At 43.7% G+C, this 17908-nt stretch overlaps 1 protein-coding gene across 1 annotated transcript in view; it reads left to right on the top strand.

Moving 5' to 3' along the window:
* The window catches only part of LOC126540384 (uncharacterized), a 72738-nt gene extending 55898 nt beyond the window's left edge, over window positions 1-16840 (top strand). The window contains exon 8 of the mRNA XM_050187183.3: window positions 1633-16840. Coding sequence (XP_050043140.1) covers window positions 1633-1914 — 282 coding nt within the window. The 3' untranslated portion in view covers window positions 1915-16840. The remainder of the gene's footprint in view (window positions 1-1632) is intronic.
* Window positions 16841-17908: the final 1068 nt, after the last annotated feature.

Here is a 17908-nt window from a genome sequence, read left to right as displayed (position 1 = left end):
GTGTTTTTCAGAGCTGCTTTCCCAGCCGTTCGACCATGACCCAACTTGCCCAAACCAAGGTTCTCCTTCTAAAGTCTGCTGTAAGTTAAAAAATAATAGAGGCAGAGGTCTTCACTGGATGTGACAGATGTTTCAAAAACAAAATCAAAGCAAGATTAGCAAGTAAAAAAGATTAGCTTTTTTCCAAAATGGTCGAGATGCCGTATATTTATGGCACTATCTGTACGTTTAAAATGTGCGCCAATTTCCTAACTTTTTCTTTGCTGGCATGTGCTGCCACTATGTGGGAAAACAGGGAATTTTTTTCTCGCGTCTCCCTCTCTTGGTTTTCATTGCATGGTTTCTTTTAGAGCTAGTTTGCTCCGGTGCGTCTATATACTACTGCTCGCGCATTAGCGCGCGCGCTGGCGGGCAGCGGTTTGGGTTTTATTCCGCGGGCGGTTTCAGCTTCTTGTGCTTGCAAAACTGATGGCTATCTTGTTACTAATCGCTCAAAGGGCGACCGCCTGTTTCTCGCACGTATAGTGCTCACAGGGGTGCACATAGGAAGGATGCCGCCGTTCTTGCATTTCCTTTTCTTTTCTTTTTTTGGAGACTCACGAAAACTAATTGCCTCTGGTTGGCGATAAGATGAAGATTAGCGGAAGTTTATCACACGTATTGCTTTTTTGACGGGCACACAGCCACATAGTTTTTTTTTAGTGCACTCACCTTCGCAGTTCGATTACGCTATGGACGTAAATATTAGTGTAAGAGCAGGAACATTTGAGACTTGCGAAATATTCTCGTGTGCGCATTTTCTAAGCCTTATGTGTATAACAATGCATCAAATTTTTAATTATGAGTTTATTTCCCTTTTTTTATTGTTGTTTTTCATGAATAAACAGTACACATAAACCAACGCAAAATATGTTTTTCTCACTTTACGGTCACCCTAGAAAAATTACGGTAAATTTTTTTTTTATAAGTCCCTCAGAAGAATTGCAATCTGCACTAAAAAAATTGACCCTGGGCGGTCGCATATGGCGAAAAAAAATTTACCCTGATAGGGTTAACCATTTGTGGAATGACATTGTGCTTGTTTCAATTACATGTAGCGTTATCTTTTCATTGCACATTTGTTTTTGCTTTTTTTTGATGTTGGTACCTTTAACTGTACTACTGTACTGCTAAACATGAAGTTTCCAAGTGTGTCAGCGACAACAAGCTTATCGGTGGGCTCTCTGTGGTGAATCGCCCTGGTTTCAAAGTCTGCAGGTACTGCAAACCTGTCCCACTGTTCTTGCAGCATCTATGCCTCCCCTACGCTCTATGACTTGATGCTTCCGATCTTGACAATCTTATGCTTCTAATGATCATCTACTGTCGTGCACTACTTTGCATCTGTTTTCAAGGTAGCTGCAGTCACTGCTTCTATAGGTGCTGTCAGTCTTCAGGGTGGCCGACAGCGATGAAAGACGTGGAGAAATGTCTCTCACAGAAAGAAATGAAGAAATAGAATATACTGTTTTTCTGCTTTGTCTTTCATGCTTTTTCAATCTCACCATTGCATGTTTCATTGCAAAGAATTTTAGTTGTCCGGCTTTTTAAATTGTGGATTACATCATTTTTTTTTCTCTGCATCATCCACAGATTCCGGACATAGTGAAGAATGAGCACAGCGAAGCCCTTACGTACGCCTCGCTGGGCTACCCACCATCCCTGTCCCCCGCAGACGCCGGTGCCAAGAGCCAGCACCATCACCAGCATCACCAGCCGCACCGTCATCAGCCGCAGCAGCACCAGCCACCGCCACCCCTGCACCTCCAGCACCAGCACCACCACCACCATCACCACCACCACCAGCATTACCACACCATGCAGGTGCCCATGCCTTGTGGTACTGCCCCCTACGCGTGGCACCACCCCGCCTGAGGAGGCGCATTGTCTGTGCGACCTGAGCCCCTCGGGGCTCTTTCGAGCCTGCGGGCTAGGACTCCGCTCGACAGGTGACAGTTAGGGGCCTCACTGTGATGATGTCACACAGTACACACCACCGCGCCTACCTCCCAATCATTGCCGGCCTCCTCAAAAGAGAGAGATACTGTAGGGCGGCAGCGGGACTACTCGCCGCGTTCATACCGTCTGTCATAGTGCCGTTTTTTTTGGTCGTCGATGTCTACGGACGAGGGTGCGTTGGCAAAAATGACAGTGACCTTGCCATGTCGTCTGTGATTACTGCCTACCGGGTTGCTAAATGGTCTTGCAAGGAGAACAACGGGTCCCACTCCTGCCGTGTTCTTGACTGCTGCTGCACTCCTAGTTCTGCCTGATTGCCTTTTCGAACGAGGTCAGGCAGAGGCCTCGGCGTGCCGCCGATGCCCTCCGGTTTGAGATTTGTGTTCACTAGGGAGCTGGGTGCACTTGCCCTTGTGTGTGTGTGCACGTGCGTGTGTGTAGTCACCACCGCTGTGGAGATTGTTCCTGAGCGGGGGTCTCTCTGTTGTGGGATGATGTTGGAGTGGCATTGGCCTGCGCTGTGCCTACAGGTTTGATATCATCTTGCTGGAACAGACTTTAGTGGCACAGGCTGTTTCGTGCAATGGCAGTAGTAGCAGTGTCAGTCGGTGAACTTGTTCAATATCTCTTTTGTCTTGCAAATACTCCACTGGATGAACTTTCAGTTTCACTAAAATCTACTGGCAAGACTTTCAGATTTGCTAAACGAATCCTTTACGAAGAACCTCAATGAGGAATGACTTCAGGTATTGTTAAACAAGCATCTTTAGGGCCTGCTAGTATCAGTTATTATGGTCATGATACATCTTATACAGGAAAGTCTGATATTAAGACACTTGTTTTGGTAGATGGAATGAATACATTTTTGAAAAAAAAGTTCCATTTTTTATAACATGATTATATCCTAAACGAGTTGTGCAACTAGTGGTTTTATTGCAATTTTCATGATTATAAAGAGCTGCCGCAAATCACAGTTGTCATGCCACTGAAGCATAAGACTTCACAGAAAGTGCTACAAACTCCCAAATATGGGAATGTTCTTAAAAAGCACTAATAAAGGTTAAGGTGAAGGCCTATGTTTACTCTAAAGTGTAAGGTAAAACTTAAGGATGGTTTAATTCTGCTGCTGAGAGCGCGATGTTTCTTGATTTGGTTTCCTGTCACTTTCTTGTTAGGGGCTGGATTACGTAAACATTTGTGTACTTCAGTTTGAGTGCACGTTGAATAATCCCGGGTGGTCAAAATTGGTTCATAGTCCCGTGGCATCCCTCATACCTTTACTGTGACTTTGGGATGTAAAACTGCTTCACTTGTTATGTTATGCCTCATGCTATGATTCTTATTTGGGTGCATTTTAAAGAACCCCAGGTGATCAAAATTAATTCGGAGTCCCCCACTACAGCGTGCCTCATAATCAGATCCTGGTTTTTGCACGTAAAAGCCTAGAATTTATATAGTATTATTCTTTTAGATTAATATTTTTGTTAAGTTGTGGTTTCCAAATTTTAGCGGTGCCAATAGTACGAGTTTACAGTCCTGTTGGCTATGATGTTGTAAATGGGCATCTCATAAGTCGATTGAGTGATAATTACGCATTTTAAATGTTTGTACAAATTGCATCTTTGTCGCCAAGCGAATTGGAGAAGAAACGAAGGTAGCACGACTCCTGACACATTTAAGTCCTATAGTTTGAGGCCATGGTTGGAAAAGCACCAGCATGACATTTTGTTGACAGATATGTCTGTTATATATTGAATATTTGTTGTAAGTATACATTTGTTACAAGCATATATTTGATACACATTTATATCAGTGACAAACTGTTTAGATTTACTTCGTTACATCTGATAATTTGCTATATTTGGGTTTGTTACATTGAGGCTTGATTTGCTTGCCAGTCATGGCAAAAGGCATGCCATGTTCTGTTGTCGCTGCCACTGAACGACTCTGTCTGTCCCAGCTGTCTGCTCAACCAGGACTGCCTGTAAGCATGGTGCGGACCATAAGCTGCTACGGTTGTACAGAAATGTCACGGGGATATTGTGGAAATTGTTGCGCCTTTTTGGGAGCCCCGATGCTGGTGGACACAAAGATCACTTGTCAGAAAGGCCTTTGAAAGTTTCTCCTGCCCTGTGCACACAAAACAGAAAATAAAAAAAAAAGTAGAATGGAGTTGCCTGGTGCCACATCACATCAATCTGAATTAAGGTGCAGAAAAAAGAATAATTTTAATGGCAAAAATTTTATGCCTATTCTTGTACTATTGCACTAAAACAACGACATGAGTCACTTCAAAAGAACCTCTTCTTTTTAACAGCCTTGGACATTGTGTGCCACTGTCAGTAATGTCATTGAGGAATACAAAATACTGTTGCACTGAAAATTCAAGTGGTTATGTCTTCACCTACCACAATCAATTATATGCAGACTTTATCAACTGTCTTGTCTCCATTTGAATGTTTTATGGTTTTTATGAAATCGCAGCCTATGTAGCTGCCCTACTGATCCGAGTAGTTCATTCGGAAGGCTCTGCGTGTTTTCACAGGTTTGAAGATTTGCTTGCAAATGCAAGACCATAGACTGAGGCAAGAAATGCCCCTTAGGCAGGTATCTAGGACAAGGCACCCTTGATGGGCTGATGTATTATTAACTGCGTTTTTAACCGCACGACCGTGAAGGCATTGCTCGAAGTACAAAATACTTTTCCATCTCATTTCATGCTATTTTCCTCTTGTGTTTGGCAGTCATCTGTCATTGTGTGGTGCCATAGCAGAGGCTGTAATTACCGCCTAGTTACTATTGCATCTATATTTTATGTTAGCTCATCCACTGCTCTCCATGAGTGCTCTCAGAAGATGTGTTATTAGGCCAAAAATTTTTTTCTTGTGTTTGGGTGCACTTACAGTAATGTAGGAAAGGTGGGACTGTTATCACTTGTTTGCTGATTTGCACTTTTCCTGTATCTACAGGTTTAGTACTATTGCAGTGGACTTATAATCCAAGTCCCTTTATTGACTAAGCTGAATTCTTTGATGAACTGAACAGCCTGAGTACATTTGCTTAGGTTCCCACAGGAATGCAGTACAGGGGTTATTCTGGATGTAACTGAGAAACGTTAGTCCTACAATGGATGTAATTGGGCTCTTGTTGTTGCTGGTAATAAACGAGATTCGGTGCATTTGCGTTAAAGCGAGTTTGCGTTAAGCTCAGCTTGCATTAGGCTGGGCTTGCCTAATTCTCAGCATGGAGCTGTGAATCCACTGCCGTGCTTGCATGGGACAGCTAAAGAAGTGCTATTTGTCGAAAGAACACTAGGTTGCGTTATGTTAATTTAAGCTATGTTGCACATCTGCCCCTGTGCTTGACTTTCTGAATCAAGGCGCACACAAGAAATTGGAGGCTAATACTTCTTACATTTCTTTTTGTCCAATTGCACAATGTTGCAGCGGTTGAGCTTAGTAGGATGAAGAGCTCTTGCATTCCATCAGAACATATGTCATAGTTGAACAAAAAAGAATGATGAGAAAAAAAAAAGTTGACATTAAAATTACAGACAGAAGATGAGATACAAAGGAGTTATAGGAAATTCATAACCAATAGAGATGTGCTGATCCTTATGAGCAGTTGCGCCACTAAGGTGCTAATGGCGGCTGCAGATGAGAGATTCTAGCAGCAGCACGAGGAAAAAAATATAGAACATTCATCTGGGGAGCTCTGAAAATGTACATGTGCAAGTTGTTTTATTTTGTAGACATAAAATCCTTAGTGTAGTGTTTTGCAGTAGCAAGGAAGGTGGAAAGCTGCAGTGTTTTATTTTGGTTCAAGGGAAAAAAGCTGTACCTGATTAATATGTATTGAAGCGGCACGTTGGCCTGTACTTTCAAGTTGGCACTAGAAGTTCAATGATTGCCTGACGTTGTTGTTGATTGTGATGTAGACATGATAATGCCATCTGGAAATCAGTTATGAAGAGTGTTTGATGCTTGTTCATGAGTATGTGAGGTTGCTTTTATTTTTTCAGCAGATCTCAGAAACTTTGTGTTCATTGAATATCCTGCACATTAACATAGCTCTGACAATAATGTGCTGTCCTTGGGATATTTTTTTCCCCTTGCAACTTAGATTCTGAAGCCTGCACTCAGCTCCGTTTTTGCGTAAATTCTTGTTTTTAATTTTTGTCTTTAAAATCAACATCCATCAGTTTGAAGTAATGAGAGAGGCCAAGCGTAGGATGTGCTGGTACTTGAGAATCGCAATAGGCAGTGTAGCTGTTTGCAAATTTTTCCTTCCCGAGGTGGAGGCAGCGTCACGATTGTCGATAAAACCTGCGATACATGAATCCACAAGACGCACTCTGCTCCGCACCCAAGCAATTTGCCTTGCTGTTTCTTGGCGCAACTGGGTTTTGTGCTCGTACCTTCAGCGCCACCTAGAAAGGTTGTGAACCTCCATGTAAGGGCACTAGTGATGCAAAACTATCGGTACATTGACTATCGATGGCATCGATAGGTGTTTGAAATCATTGATAGTGTAGTGTAAAAGAGACCGTTGGTAGTATTGCCACTGATAGCACCATCAATATATTACAATATTTCACTATAAAACTCGATAGTGTAACAAAATCTATTAATAGTATTGTGATAGTTTGCTGTTAACAGTGTGATTGATAATTTTGCAATTCTTGGCTAGTGATATTACCAGAAATTTTGCGATAACTGACCATTGATAATGACAATTGGGAACAGGGAAACGTCGGCAATTTTATGTTGCAGTGTTTACGTGCGGTATGTCGCACAAGTTTACATTATTGATAGTGTACTGTCAATAGTACTGTTGACAGTGCACTCATTGTAATAGCAGTATAGATAGTGCACTATTGATGGCGCTATCGAAAGATTGATAATGACTAAACTAGTGATTGTGTTGCATCACTAAAGGGCAAGCCGTCAATGCTCACATTCACAACCTGAACTTCTTGACTGTGGTGCTGTTTTGTTTGGAACCGGTCTTTAGGTTTGAACTTGGGTGCATTCTTTATGGGCTCATAGATGGGGTTCTCTGTCAGTAGCTTGCCAGGCTGTGCTGGCTTGCTGGCTGAATGTAGCACACTGAGGAGAGCATTTTGTCGCTGTGCGTGGCAACACCAGAAGGCGTGCTGTGCGTGTTGTTCCCATTTCCTGCATGTTAGTTTTGCTCAGATTTAATTAATTACCCGTGATACGATGCGAAGGGCCCATTGTTAATCGCCAGTTTTAAGACACTGTTCCCAAGTGAAGTTACGACAGTCTAGTGCTGGTGGTCTTCTCAGTGGCAGTAATGGCTCTTATTACTTGAAGCTTGAGAAATAGCAAGCTGTCCAGCCCAGCGGTGCTCGACCGATTCTCTCATTTTTTTTGGAGTATGATTCTTAAAAAGAGTTTTTTTTTGTGTGTGCATGAATTTTGGATCATTAATAGGCACCCATTTCATCTTAAAGGGTAAGAAAATTTAGATATGGAAAAAAAAACGAAAGGAAAGGAAACATTAAAAAAATTGCCATGCTCTGGTCCATTCTTCTATATTTTTAGTCTGTGCATTGGCATGGCATGTGGAATGCCTTGGGCTTGCCAGATGGTTCAGCTCTCTGTGCTGTTGCTTATAGATTTTTACTATGTGTTTAAAGTGCACATGTAGGATGCTATTTTTGGCTGGTCCTTGATTTTAGTACTGCTTGTGATTAGTACCATTTTCTTTTTGAAGGTGTTTAGATGCTTAGAAGCATGTACATATAAAGCTATAGGTAAATACAGTTTTCTTTTGTCATGCCTGTGATATTCCGCTAGGGATAAAGGGCTCCAGTACCGTTTAGGTTTGGCTGGTATTTTCATTGCCTCACTTGCCGTTTTGTGTGCATGGTAGTACAGGCATGTGCCATAAGACCGGGCATTTGCCTGACTCTGTATTGTGAGCACTGGACAGAGAATCCCACGTGCATGGTGAAGATGGCGTTTCTTAATTTGGTGGCGTGCTCACTGTAGATGCCACACATGTATAGGGGTCCCTGGTTTGAAACATCTTAAGAGCATCTGTATTTCTGTCTGTACCATGTATGACATGCGTGATAGATGGAGTCACTTAAGATGTCTTGTTGAGATGTTTGAGGAGCTTTCGACATGAATCCAAAAGGAATGTGGTACGTAGCGTAGCAGCATGCTTTGTGACGGTTGCTGCTTTGCAGGTTAATGGTTGGCATTTCATTATGAAGTGGTGCAGGAAGTTGTTGAGAATTGTTTTATTGTCACTGGCCCGAAGCATAGTTCCGTGTTGATAGTGTACAGTGTACTGCAGCTCTTTAGGAACGGCTCAGCCAACATGCCTCTGATGTCCTTCGGGGACAGTCTTTGCGGAGATGGGACATGAGGGCTCTGGGAATTCTCTGAGAAATCCAAGTCAGTGATCAGACCGCACAACATCAGCTCTTGCTCTGTGTTGTACAGTGAAGCTGTTAAGGTGCCTCTAAAGATGCTTTGAAAATCTGGCGTGTAGTATGCTGTGTGAAAGCCACGAGCCAGTGTCATGGCACTAGGTCGGAAAAGATAAGCAACAATTTGTGACAGACTTTTTGGCATCTGAGAAGAGGTGTGCTGCGTGTCAAACATGTTCGTCACTCATTGGTCAAGTCTGCAAGCTGACTGCCAGCATTTTTTTTTATTGTAATCTTTCCTGGCACCAGTATACATCTGGAATCGTGAAGCACAGCTCAATTGTTGTTTGGACGTCCACATACACACAACCTTATTGCATGTGAATCAGCTGGCTGGATACTGGTAGAGCCTCGGTTGAGGCGCTATATAGTAATGTTGTAATTGCAGTGTGCTTAAGGATGGTGGGCTCTAGTTGTCTGTATATATGCGTGTATGTGTACAATTCTTGGCTGGTTTTGTGTAACTCGCATGTTTGCACTCGGAGTGCAGTAATTGTTCTTTGTTGCCAAGGTATTGCATGTGCAACCAGAAGTGGTGGCTTCAGTGTCGGTTACCAAAGTGTTGTGGCTGCACTGAAGTTCGTGTGTGAAGTCTGAGTGGTATGGATTGAAAATGCAGTGCCCAGTTTTGTAGGCACTTGTGTCCTGCCTGCAATGGCATGGTGGTGGGTATGGGACATGTGATTGCCATGCCAGACGGGCTGGTACTGTGAAACATCATACGTACGGTTGCTTTTCTCAGAAGAGCTCGCCATGCTTACCAGATTATTGTGATGGGATCCAGCTGTCATGTACGGAGGATTTTAAAACAAAATGATTAGCTAGTGTATATTGAATGCTTTTGGTGCTTAAGGATGGTCTCATGCACCGGAAGGTTTTCTTGTTACTGCCGACCTGTTTTAGTCACTTTCCAATCAAACTGTTCAAAGCTTTGTGTGAGTTGTTAGTTTTATGCATTGATTGGAGGCATAAGTTCATTATGTACCCCAAGAAATCTTTATATAAGCCTTCCTTGTTGTTTAAAAATTAAGATGTGTTCTCGTGTGCGACGTTTCGGCAATGTTTTTGGCCTGAAGCAACAGTGGTTGACTTTGACATTGGGTGCTCGTAAGCTGTGACAGTGCATTTGAACAAGCATATAAGCTTCTGTTCTCTTATCAGCAAAGTAAAGTAGGATGTGCAGAAGAAATGGAACATTGGCAGCAGGTTTGTTGTGCTGTTCACCGAATTGTTAGGCGACGCCAGGCATCCTGGCAAAGACACTAAGCATACTAAGATGCTAAGCAATGCACTGTTTGAAATTAGTGTGGTGAATTTGAGCTTGTTACTGTTTGATTAGAGACAGATAGCAAGTTTTCATTCACTGCAAGTTACTGCTGCTGTGTGAATTGTCTAACTTCACTAGTGAAGCTTGTTACCATAAAATGTTATGCGGAAGTGAACGGTATGCTCCCCGTTGAAATTGAAAGGAATCCAAGAGTGAGACTCCGGAAAGGTGGTTCAGTTTTACTCAGACAAGGTTTGTTGTGATCATTTAGCACTGCTTTCTTGTTTCTGAGCTCTTGCTGTTTAGACCAGCGTACACTTTTTTTTCATGCCGGCGACCTACCCGTATCGCGGCTTGACTAATCAGCTCGCATTGCCCAGGTGAGGTGAGGCACGACGAAACAGCTAGTTGTGAGATCATCAACATAGTTTGTGCGTTCCTGTTAGTGTCTAGACTGCAGGAGTGGTTCAGTTGCGTGTGTGTACATGTTAAATACCGGAGGGCTCTTGCTTCAGTACAGCTTGCTTCTAGCATGCCCTGCAGGATGGGTAAAAATTTTTTACACCCTTTGGGGTGTTATCTTGTCCCCAAACAAGAATCATCATCTGCCTTGCTTGCATTTCCTTTCCTGAAAGTTCCACGTTCACTACTTTCCTGTCAAGAATGCTATGTCAGGCTGATAATGTGTAAGCTGTTCGGGACCTGGAAGTTCCAGGTATGTGGCATTAAAGAAAGGAAAGGCATGTAAGATAGATTACAACTGTTTATTGGGGGCAAGATGAGCTCCAAAGAGTGATAACCTTTCTTACAGTGTAGGCCACGGCTACTCGAACTTCAGGTTTACTTTACATAGTTTACTGTTGTCTAAAGCTGTGCTGTATATCAAGGAAATTGTGTGGGTTTACCAGGATGCGAAATGAAAGCAGGAATCGTTGCCATGTTTATACTCCACTGCAGAGGCCATCTTGTCTGGATGGTGAGAATCACTCCATTGACGCCTTGTCCACTCAGCGACCTGTATTCTGAAGTGAGCCATCTCATAACAGCGTCACCTGGTGGACAGCGCATACACACAGGGCTGCCTCTCGTGTTGCAGACTAGAGTACCACTGCTGTATTGCTGGCAACTCTTCTGGGACACTAACTATGCTGTGGTGCGTGTACTAGCTGTCGATGCCATTACTTGGGGCACCGAGGTGTAAAACAGTGCTAGGTGTACATTAGAGCAAGGAAAGAAAGCACTGTTCTGCTTTTCCGCATTTGTTTCAAGCGAACCTTGTTGTTTGCCGCCTGTTTTTCTGCCCAACAATTAGCAGCTGAACTTGCTCACAGCCAGCATGACCTCTCTCCGCCCACCCCATGACGGCAGTGGCCTGGTCTTGCAGAGCTCTAGCATCTCCTGTCTTTCGTGTTAGCTACTTTCTTGATGCGTCTTCTCGGTACGTGGTGCACCATTTCACGAGACGCACACCTTGCCATAAGGGCATGTCATCTCGCTACTACCTCAAAACTTGTTTGTGTCGCACAAAGCCACTTTCGGCAGTTCTTTTTTTGTTTATTTTCTCTGGTGTGCTGGTGTCGGGTGTATGGGCGTTTTACTGCTGGCCGGTCAGAAACCCTCCTGAGTACTGCTGTGGTAATATTTTTTTTTTAATGGCAATGCATATTCCAGTTTGTTGTTCAATGTATTTATTGAAGTGCACATGCGTCAGACTCTGTGGTCGCAGTGCCATGCCACCTGTACCAATCTCTTTCAATGTCATTGGGAGAGGCCCTGAAGCATTTGGAACTGCGAAGCATGGTTTGGAAGTCTGTGCATTCTGTCCTTCACATTGGCCTTGTATCTTTAAAGTGGCAATGATTCAGCTCCCTGTAGTGCTCATTTTCCAAAGCTGTCTTTTCCTTTTTTCAGTCATCTTTGCTGTTTTTTTTAATCATTTTAACAATTCCATTGTTCCATCGTTTTCCGTCACCCTTGTCGCATTGCTTCTTTTGTTCATTGCGCTGCAGTGGGTTACGTGTGTACACCATTTCTGCTATAGTTTTGTGTCACATAATTCATCTGAGAACGAAGTTGCTGCCTTGTGAAAAAAAATGTGTTCATAAAGTGTGCTTTTAAATGGTGTTGTGATTTGCCGATAAGTCTAGGCTGGTTTCATTGAGAAGCCCCTGTACGTAGAGTGGTCCGATGCCTGTTGTTTTGAGCGTAATGGCTGCTTGTCGTCAATTTCTTGGTGCTTTTTTGGCTCAAGAGGGGTAGGTGCACATGGACTGATTTATGACAGCATCAGTGTGCGCATGTTGTGGGTCTTGGCAACACCTTGTCAGAACTTGTGACACTGTCATCCACTTGCCAGATGTAGATGCCTGTGTGTCAGAGAAGTTTACAACGCTGGATTAAAGTCTGCTTGCTCGCTAATTTCTACTGTGACCCAAGCCGTCATTCCTTTCTTATTTGTGCGAAATCGTTCGAGCACTGTCACACATTATCTGTAAGCTGCATGTTGGTACTCAGAATTGCCAATTGATACATAATAGGAGGAACTGTGGGACAAATTACATGATCCATGCTAAAGTGCCTATGTACTTTGGATAGTTAAATTTGTTGTTTCTTCATGTAATTCCACACTGCGCTTAAGACAATGTTTATGTGGTTCATAGGTACACATTCTCTCTCTAGCCATCATCACTAAGCTCTTGCACTGCATGTGGATAAACAGCACTCCACCTTTGTAGAACTGACCTTCTCCAAACTACTTGTTTTTCTTGATTTCTTTGTTTTTAATGATTAAGGAAGTCGGAGTAGCACATTGGCATACGTACATACCGTATTTTCCGGTGTATAAGCAGTTTTTTTTCCTGAATTTTTGGTTGATGCTTCTTATAGAACGGTGCGACTAGCATACATTTCTTTCCGGAAAGAACTGCCATAAAAATCATGCAGATCCCACGCACTGTGGGAATCGATGTAAGTGAAGCTTTCCATGTTGGATGCTTTGATTGACGATAATTAGCGGTAATGTTGATGGCTAAACCTTAATTTCTTCGACGTTTAGGCTAACATGAGAGTGGTGAGTTGATGTTAAATGGTACCTTGCGTGCACCACTGCTGTTTGTCTGCATAGTACACAGAACACACGGGGAGAGGTGTTTGCTTGAGGCGTTGTTGTACGCCATATTTTATCTATGTGAGGGCTGAGCGTTGTCATTGCCTCACATGGCATATCGCATTGTGGCAGAAGTATTAAACTTGAATTGGGTTATGGGGTTGTACGTGCCAAAACCACACACGGATTATGAGGCAAGCTGTAGTGGCGCAAAGCTAATGTAGCGGGCACATAAGTGTTGATTTGATGGTCGACCGCTTCCGTAGTGTCTTCTGCACCCTGCGGTGTGCTTTAATTAATGCGGCTCTGCTTTTGCATTTCCTGCGTAAGTTACCCGCTTTACATATTTGCACGGCATTTATTTTTCAGAAATAGCAACGTACTGTACCGTACTTTGAACTTAAGCTTATCCTGTTTCCCCGCAACCGCTGTCGTATAGTAGTGGGGTTTCCTTGCCTTCTCACGTCGCCTCCCCCCCTTTCTTATATGGGAACTGCCTCTTCTCCTCTCTACAGTTCTATCTATGTCCCCTCTGGGCTCGCACCTTAGTAGAAAGGGAAGTGCTGCAGTTTCTGCAGTGATTCTGAGGAGAGTCACGGATAATTACAGCTGTCAGGCGGCTATTGTGGCATTGGCCTGCGAACTCCAGGGCATTGTGCACATTCGACGCGGAGGGATGAAAACGAGTGTCTCCCGTCGCCTTTTCTCTCTTACTCTCACCTGTCATCTATATACATGCTCTGAATGACCCCCCAACGCAGTTTGTGCGACAGCAGCAGCAGCAGCAGTAGCAGGGGGAAAGTCGAAGGAAGAGGCAAAAAAAGCTTCGCTTTAAAATTGGATTGGATGCTATGTCTGCGAAGCGCACTGGGTTGACCTCCTCTGGCAATTGCTATGGGTTGCATGTGCACTATGGAGGTGCCGGCTTCTTTTCTTGATTGAGCAGCCGAGCGCCGTGTGAGAAGGACGGAGCAGCAATGCAAGCGGCGGCAGGCCGACCATGAGTTGACTGATTCTGAAGTCGCGTCTGCAAATTGCTTTCAAGATTTGGCGCCCATGGCTGCGCAAGCTACGCAGTTGCTACCAGAGTACAAGCCATCCCCCTCCCTCCCACGCTCCCTTCCCGCTTTTGTTCACCATTGCACGCTTTCACTCGCACATACATAAAGCATACGGTGCGGGTATGATTTTATCGCCCTTAGACTTTATAGGGAACATCGCCGGGACCACAACAACAGAAATGCGGCCAGATTGTCCATATCATTGCTGTTGCAATTCTTTAGGAATGGCACCGATATGTACGCTTGTGCGTGGCCCGCATTCACAAGCTGAAATGTCACTATATATCTTTTTTTTTTAAATATCGCTTACCGAATGAACAGGTGCGCCTTATACACCCGTACGACATATATAAGTTTCTCTTTTTCCAGAAAAGCTGCCATTTTGAGCGGGGTGTGACTTATACAAAGGTGCGACTTATATACCGGAAAATATGGTATTCATGTCAAAAAGGATACATTTGTTTTACGTCTAATGTCACCTCCCAAAAACAATCTGCACTTCAGGAATTAATTTGCTGCAGAAATTTACTGGCCGAGTGCTGTGCTATCTTGGTCTGGCTAATTCGCATCAAGATGCTCATATCAGCTCACTGAATGTTTACTGTCAAAATTACACTGCTTTGCTGTTAACATCTTGCTAACTGCTGTGTTAATGCTTTGCTGTCAGCATCTGCACCTTCTTTGGTGACGTTTCCAGTTCAGACTTCCCTTGATAAGTACTTTCAGATGTTTTCATACATTCGCAGAGGTGTCTAGAGGAAAGAGTGCCAATCTGCATAAGTGCAAGTCTGTTAAGTGTTACCGAGGTGTTGCATGCTGCCCTGTTCGCATGCATTTCACTGAGAAATACCGAGGCACAGGCTGAACGTCAGAGTCGCGCATCTCCAGCTTGATAACTAGAGAGAGCTGCATGGAAAAGATCGTGCACATTCGCCATCAGAACAGGCTCCTCGCGATGTTTCCTGGCAAAGGATTGTCAACCTTACTTTATGCTTGAACATCTGGCGCATGGTTCACGGTGCTGCAAGCCAGCTAGTGGGGCAGTCCTACCGCACTTCATGCATCATGCTCGGTTGGGCAGTGTGTAATGTTTCACAGGCTTGAGCACTCGAGGTGCTGTTCTTGTGCTCGATAGGCGTGAAGATAATCCTGCGCTTGCACTGGACGTTTTTGTTCAGTGCCGTTGGGCTTACTGGGGTTGTTTGATGCCTTTTGGGTGAATCCTTTAAGTGCACATGTGTGCATGTAGGGCACGAGGTGGCGACATTGTCTGTACAGTCTGGCTTACTTGGACCTCTCTGTTGCTCTTATGTATCTCTGCCTTCCTTTTCTCCTTTTTTAAATGGCTCTGCTTCTGTCTTCGCAGTTGTTCAAACCCACTTACATTTATTGAGGTATGTTGTGCCGTTCGGAACACAGTTGCATTTAGTGACTGCCTGCTCACTTTTGTGGTGCAAATATGTCATGGCATTGGTAGTGGCAGTATCACAGGCTCAGTGCGTTTAACGTTGCCAGCATGACCAGTTTATGCTTGTGAAAACTTTGTATTTGCTTTTTGACTGAGCCTTTTGGTCGCCACTGTAATCTGCAGAGAAAGTTTGTCCTTGCCAATGGCCTTCAATTACTGCTGCTAGAATGTTTGTGAAATGTACGGTATAGAAAAAGAAATTACAAAAATTGGAGATACAGTGTAGTCGTTGTTGCATCTTGTGCGGTCGTTACACAACCAGTGGCTTCTCATCTAGGAAGATTTGTTTATATCTTTTCTTTCTGGTGATCTATTAGCAAGGTGCAGAATTATTTTTGCAGAACTTCCGTCAACTATCAATATTGTTAAACTCTTTCCACAACTCGCACATGTTCCTGAAGGAGTTGGTCTGCACCTGGAATTATATGGGTGCTTGTTATGCCTCCCTTTGGGCAGAGGCATTCCTTGTCGTGTCAACGGTGCTGCAAACTGCTCTATGGAAGCCCAGATACACTGCCGTCCTGCACTTGGGTAATTTTCTCATGCAGAACCCTAGCAACCTGTATTTTTTTTGTCTCACCACGCTGGGTAGACAACAGGCTTTCTTATATGGTGTTCTGCCACATTACTATGGAAGGTGATACTGTTTCACCTAGCTTTAACTAATTTATTAATAGAAATTTTGTTGTCAATGTTTTGACTATTTAATGTATACAATAATTTGTGTTTCTTTTCCCTAAGTATCTCTAAAAGATACTGCTGGGCTTACCACTGCTCTCTATGCAGTGAAATTTCACAGCAAGCTTGAACTTTTTAGTCCGCATTGTTCAGTAAAACACTTGGCTTCGTTGCTTGGCTGGTTTGCCCGAAAAGAAAAAAAGAAGGCAATCCTGTAAAATTTGTGCCAAGACAATAAGGGTAATATCTCCTAATAAAGTTGTCAGAACGAGACTGCAGGTTCCTTTAATACAGCGGCATGCACAGGCAACCTGCATTACTTTGGTCGTTTGTATTGCATGTCTACACATTGGAAGTCATCGGTCAGACAGCACTTGAGTACCGTTGGCACGACATGAAGGCTGGCTATTTGGCGGTGATCCTCACATTATTTTGTCTGAAAGTTTAAGAAGAAAACACACTGCCAATGTTATTCTCTGCATGTGTGCATGCAGGTGTGGGCTCTGCATATGCATGCAACATGCAAGTTAAGTTTGTTGTCCTATGTACCGTGTACACTGACACGTATATATAAACCATTGTACACATGCGATATACTCTAGCGTTTTCTGATTCTTTTTGCCCCCCATTGCCACCACTTTCTCTGTACCTCATCTTTGTGAAGGAAGGTTAAAAAAAAAGTACAGCAAAGCGCGTCGTGCTGCTTTGAGTTTTGCGGTGAACCTGCGTGTTCTGTTTGGTTGTATATTTTTGATATACAAACATGCACTGAAATAAATGTCAGAAGGTGTGCATCTACTGTTTGTCCCTGTCATTTCCTTCATACATGCTCATTTTTTACAGAGTGACAAATGTAGCAGTTTGGGATACTTGGTGCTGCACAATATTTGGTGTAGGTAGCACACGAAAAAAACTGTGACAAAGAGAAGAGACAGGAGACACACCGACACACACGAAGCACCAACTTTGGACTGCTTATTTATTGATCATGGCACGTATTCACAAAAAGCTCTTAGCTAGAATTGAAGATTTCAGCGAATTCTGATGTGGGACATGCCATCTGCAAATGCGGCCAGCTAATGACAAAACACACTTAAGAATAAAAAGCTTTGCGAATTCGTCACCAAAAGCTTGCACCGTACACAGGGTCATCAGTGCATGCCCAGCACATTAGCACATTTGGAGATTAGCTTTCTTTTTTTTTCCGGAGAGCTCGATCCATGGCTTATAAACTTATTACATTTATCAAGTTTATCATTTCTGCTTCAATGATCTCTCTGATGAGCTGGTTATGGCCTTTCCCGATAATACTAGTTTTATGAACATTTGTTCGACAACCTTGCTCTCTGAAATGACCAAGAAAGCTACCGTACAGTGGTGGTCGAACTGCGCCATTTTGCTACAATCCGACATGCTTGCTTCCGGCTGCACCCATTCAAGCGCCATTTGCGCCAACTGCGCAAAAGTGCGGTATTTTCTCGTTTTCACGGTAGTGCAATGTTTTGATTAGGGTTATGCAAATACAGTCAACGACCGATTTTCCGGACGCCCGATAATTCGGACGCCTTCGCGGCAGCACCATGGTTCCCCATGGTGTCACTGTAAAGAACGTCTGAAATTTCGGGCGCAGAAACCCCTCACTGTCCCATTTTCCGGACTTCTTGCCATGACCACAGGTCCGAAACGGCATTAATCGAAGCCACCATAGCCGTCAGTTTGATTATGTAGCCGCCTCGAACAGACGCTCTCGCACGCAGATCCGCTGACAGCCGTAACCACCACCGCGGCAACGATAGGCCTAGCTTCTTGCTGTTCGGTGCCGTATTTTTCATTGGAACAATTCACTGCTGTTAGCAGAGGCACCGAC

The sequence above is a fragment of the Dermacentor andersoni genome, chromosome 2, assembly GCF_023375885.2.
Source record: "Dermacentor andersoni chromosome 2, qqDerAnde1_hic_scaffold, whole genome shotgun sequence".
NCBI lineage: Eukaryota > Metazoa > Arthropoda > Arachnida > Ixodida > Ixodidae > Dermacentor > Dermacentor andersoni.
The sequence above is the reverse complement of the archived record's forward strand: the minus strand, read 5'-3'. Positions and strand labels throughout refer to the sequence as shown.